The sequence below is a fragment of the Protobothrops mucrosquamatus genome, unplaced genomic scaffold (genome assembly GCF_001527695.2).
Source record: "Protobothrops mucrosquamatus isolate PMUCROS unplaced genomic scaffold, P.Mucros_1.0 scaffold_292, whole genome shotgun sequence".
NCBI classification, from domain to species: Eukaryota; Metazoa; Chordata; class Lepidosauria; order Squamata; family Viperidae; genus Protobothrops; species Protobothrops mucrosquamatus.
The window spans coordinates 81759-85562 of NW_015386368.1; the positions used below are offsets into that span (position 1 = coordinate 81759).

The 3804-nt window shown below is 42.8% G+C and overlaps 1 protein-coding gene across 1 annotated transcript in view; it reads left to right on the forward strand.

Moving 5' to 3' along the window:
- PDS5A (PDS5 cohesin associated factor A) overlaps positions 1-3804 on the forward strand; it is a 66223-nt gene that overhangs the window by 41636 nt on the left and 20783 nt on the right. The window contains exons 17-19 of the mRNA XM_015831957.1: positions 1388-1503; positions 1961-2066; positions 3675-3804. Of these exons, the coding sequence (XP_015687443.1) occupies positions 1388-1503; positions 1961-2066; positions 3675-3804 (352 nt within the window). The remainder of the gene's footprint in view (positions 1-1387; positions 1504-1960; positions 2067-3674) is intronic.

Genomic DNA, 3804 nt, shown 5'->3' on the forward strand with positions numbered 1-3804 from the left:
GTTTAGAACATTGTGGGGGAAAAACAAACGTAAACAAGAACTGTAAACAGGATCTACGATGAGACAATCAGAATGACTAGATAGAAAAGGAATATTATATTGATGTGATTATTATTTGTAGAAATAATTAGAAAACTTTTATACTCAACTAGCTGTACCCGGCCACGCGTTGCTGTGGCTCAGTCTGGTAAAAGCGTGTGTTGCTTTTACGTCCAACAGATGGCGCTGTTTTTCAAAAAAAGCATGTTTTTACCTGTCACAGGTGTGACATCTATATAATATAGGTATATAAAAACACGCGCGTATTCGAATGCAACGTTGTGTCAAAATTTCAAAGCAACCGGTGAAGAACTTTCGGAGATTTAAGATTTTGAACAAACACATTTACATTTTTATTTATATAGATTGTCATTCATTAAAACAACGAGAATTGTATTAACTTAAGGTTGGTGAAAGAGAACATTATGGGGAAAAGAGGAAATCAAGCAAAGTGATCCTGTGGATTACAGATTATAGAAATTAACTGTTAGTGATTGTTTTTTTAAATGTAAACCCAGACAACGCACTGCTTACCGAACATTAAGGTGATTATGTTAAAAAATTAATAAAACATACTTTAAAAAAAAAAAAAAGTCACGGTTGATGAAGCACCTTGTTGATCCTCGCTGAACTCAAAAAAAAAATCCAAGTTGGGAATATCAGTGGAGTCCTGAAGGAGACCACTTTGAATCAAGAGAGACTACAGGTCTCTTACAATCCCCGGTTGAGCCCAAAATGTTATGTTGCGAAGTGAGAAATTTGTTTTAAAAGAATTTTGCCTCGTTTCACGACTTTCCTTGCCACGTCGATGAAGGGAATCGCTGCAGTTTGTTAAGCTTGTGATGTGGTTTTGTTAAGTGAATCTGACTTCCCTCATTGTACACATGTTGTACTTTGACAATAAAGATTGATTTGAGGTTGTTTGTCAGACGGTCACAAAAGGGGATCCCACTGCAAAAGTCGTAATTAACGAGTCATAAAGGCCAAGCATCTGAATTTTGGATCCCGTGATCCACGGGGACGCTGCAAGTTTTGTAAGTGTGAAAAATGGTGTGAAGTCCCTTGTGTCAGTGCCGTTGTATCTTGGAGCGGTCACTAAACAAACCCTTGTGAGGCGAGGACTGCCTGTGTTTTATTTGTTCACATTATATTCCATTTTGCTTCAAGCTGCAGGCGGCTTAGATCGGAATCTCCTTTTCGTCTCTGCTATCAATATTTTAATTATTTTCTGTGTGTGCTATGAGAGTAGTAAGATTTAAAAAAAAAACAACCTGTTTCTATTCAGCATATGGTGTGAGCGCCTTTGTCTTCTTATCGAATGACTTAAAACCTTACTTCCTGTTTGCAGAGGGAAATAGCTCGGAAGCTTGCCAATCCTAAACAACCGACCAACCCTTTCTTAGAGATGGTGAAATTTCTTTTAGAAAGAATTGCTCCAGTGCACATTGACTCAGAAGCTATCAGGTGAGCCCAATACATGTTGCGATTTTTCACAACACGGCTTTTAAAAAAATATATTAAAAAAAAAAAATAGCAAGCCTTCGGCTGCATTGAATACAGATAGCTCTCAAAGTTATGAACGGACATTTAGTAACTGCTCGAAGTTACGACCGTCTCCCTTGGGGGGGGCGGTCACGTGGCTGCATTTCCGGCGCTTGGCTCAGCTGTTTTCGGTGTCCTGCAGTCGTGCGGGTACCCCTAATTACGGCCATCCTGACTTAACAGCCGTGAGGGTCAGACTCCATTACGGTCCCTGATCTAAAGAATTGTGAAAAACAATCTGGTTGGACAAGAATGAGAACGTTGAGTTTGCTAAATAAACGGAGGGGGAAAAAAAGGAATAGATTGACTGTATGAAACATACCGGCAGCGGTTCTTCCTGTGACTGAGCACGCGTGTATTTTGAAATGTCTTGTTTTAGTGCATTAGTAAAGCTGATGAATAAATCGATAGAAGGGACGGCCGATGACGAAGAGGAGGGTGTAACTCCTGACACAGCAATTCGTTCGGGGCTTGAACTTCTCAAGGTACTCCACGTTCCATCTCCCAGCTAGTTATCACATATGAAATGACCGGAGCAGAAGCCATTCCAGAACATTTTCGGCCAAAAATCAATGGGTTTTTCCCCCCCCCCCCCAATATTTTAAAACTCTTTTTCCAGAAATTGTATTAATTTAAACGCGAGACAGTAAATACCAAGGGGAAAAGAGAGGAAATACCAAGGAGAGAAGCAACCTAGAACTAAGGAGAAACTTCCTGACAGTGGGAAAAATTAACCAGTGGAACCACCTGCCTCCAGAAGCGGTGAATGCTCCAACACTGGAAGTTTTTAAGAAGAGACTGGACAGCCATTTGTCTGAAATGGTCTAGGGTTTCCTGCCTGAGCAGGGGGTTGGACTAGAAGACCTCCAAGGTCCCTTCCAACTTTATCATTATTATTATTATTATAAATAATGCAACTGTTGAGACAAACTAATAGCAATAGCACTTAGACTTATATATCGCTTCACCGTGCTTCACAGCCCTCTCTAAGCAGTTTACAGAGTCAGCATCTTCCCTCCAACAATCTGGGTCCTCATTTACCGACCTCAGAAGGGTGGAAGGCTGAGTCAACCTTGAGCCGGTCAGGATCGAACTGCTGGCAGTCGGCAGAGTTAGCCTGCAATACTGCGTTCTAACCACTGCGCCACCGTGGCGGACAGGAAGGAAGGAAGGAAAGGAAGGGAAGGAAGGGAAGGGAAGGAAGGAATAGTAATAGCACTTAGACTTATATACCGCTTCACCGTGCTTCACAGCCCTCTCTAAGCAGTTTACAGAGTCAGCATCTTCCCTCCAACAATCTGGGTCCTCATTTTACCGACCTCAGAAGGGTGGAAGGCTGAGTCAACCTTGAGCCGGTCAGGATCGAACTGCTGGCAGTCGGCAGAGTTAGCCTGCAATACTGCGTTCTAACCTCTGTGCCACATGGCGGAAGGAAGGAAGGAAGGTATAGCAATAGCACTTAGACTTATATACCGCTCCACAGTGCTTTACAGCCCTCTCTAAGCGGTTTACAGAGTCAGCCTGTTCCCCCCAACAATCGGGGTCCCCATTTTACCGAACTCGGAAGGATGGAAAGCCGAGTCAAACTTGAGCTGGTCAGGATTGAGGAAATCAAACTCCTGGCAATATGAGCAGAGTTAGCCTGCCATACTGCCTTCTAACCACTGCCCCACCACGGCTCTTAATGTTTGCCTAGGTCAAGAAAAAAAAATCACATTAAGAACAAAATCTTCAAAAAAAAATTTAGACAATTTCATTGCCTTACATTGTTTTTTTCTCTTATGCTTAAAATGAGCTGCTCAGAGAAGAAATTATAGCTTGTCTAGATCAGACCTGGGCATCTTATAGCCTCTGGGCCACCTCCGGGGCTTTGCCTGTCCTGTCCGGCCCACGTGGATTTCTTTTATTTGTGTGGGTGCATGCTTACACACATTTCTGGCCCTGTTGGTTTGGTCCTCCACACTACAGTCTCATTTTCTCAAAATGGCCCCTAGGGGGACCACCCCTGGTCTAGATGTATATACCTTGCCGCTCTTTCAGATAACCAGGTTTGCTTTTATTAAACTGTTTTTTGGTTTGATATGTATCCATAGGTTTTGTCTTTCACACATCCTACCTCGTTCCACTCCGCAGAGACATACGAATCTCTCCTACAGTGCCTCAGAATGGAAGACGACAAGGTGGCGGAGGCAGCCATTCAAATATTCAGGAACACCGGCCACA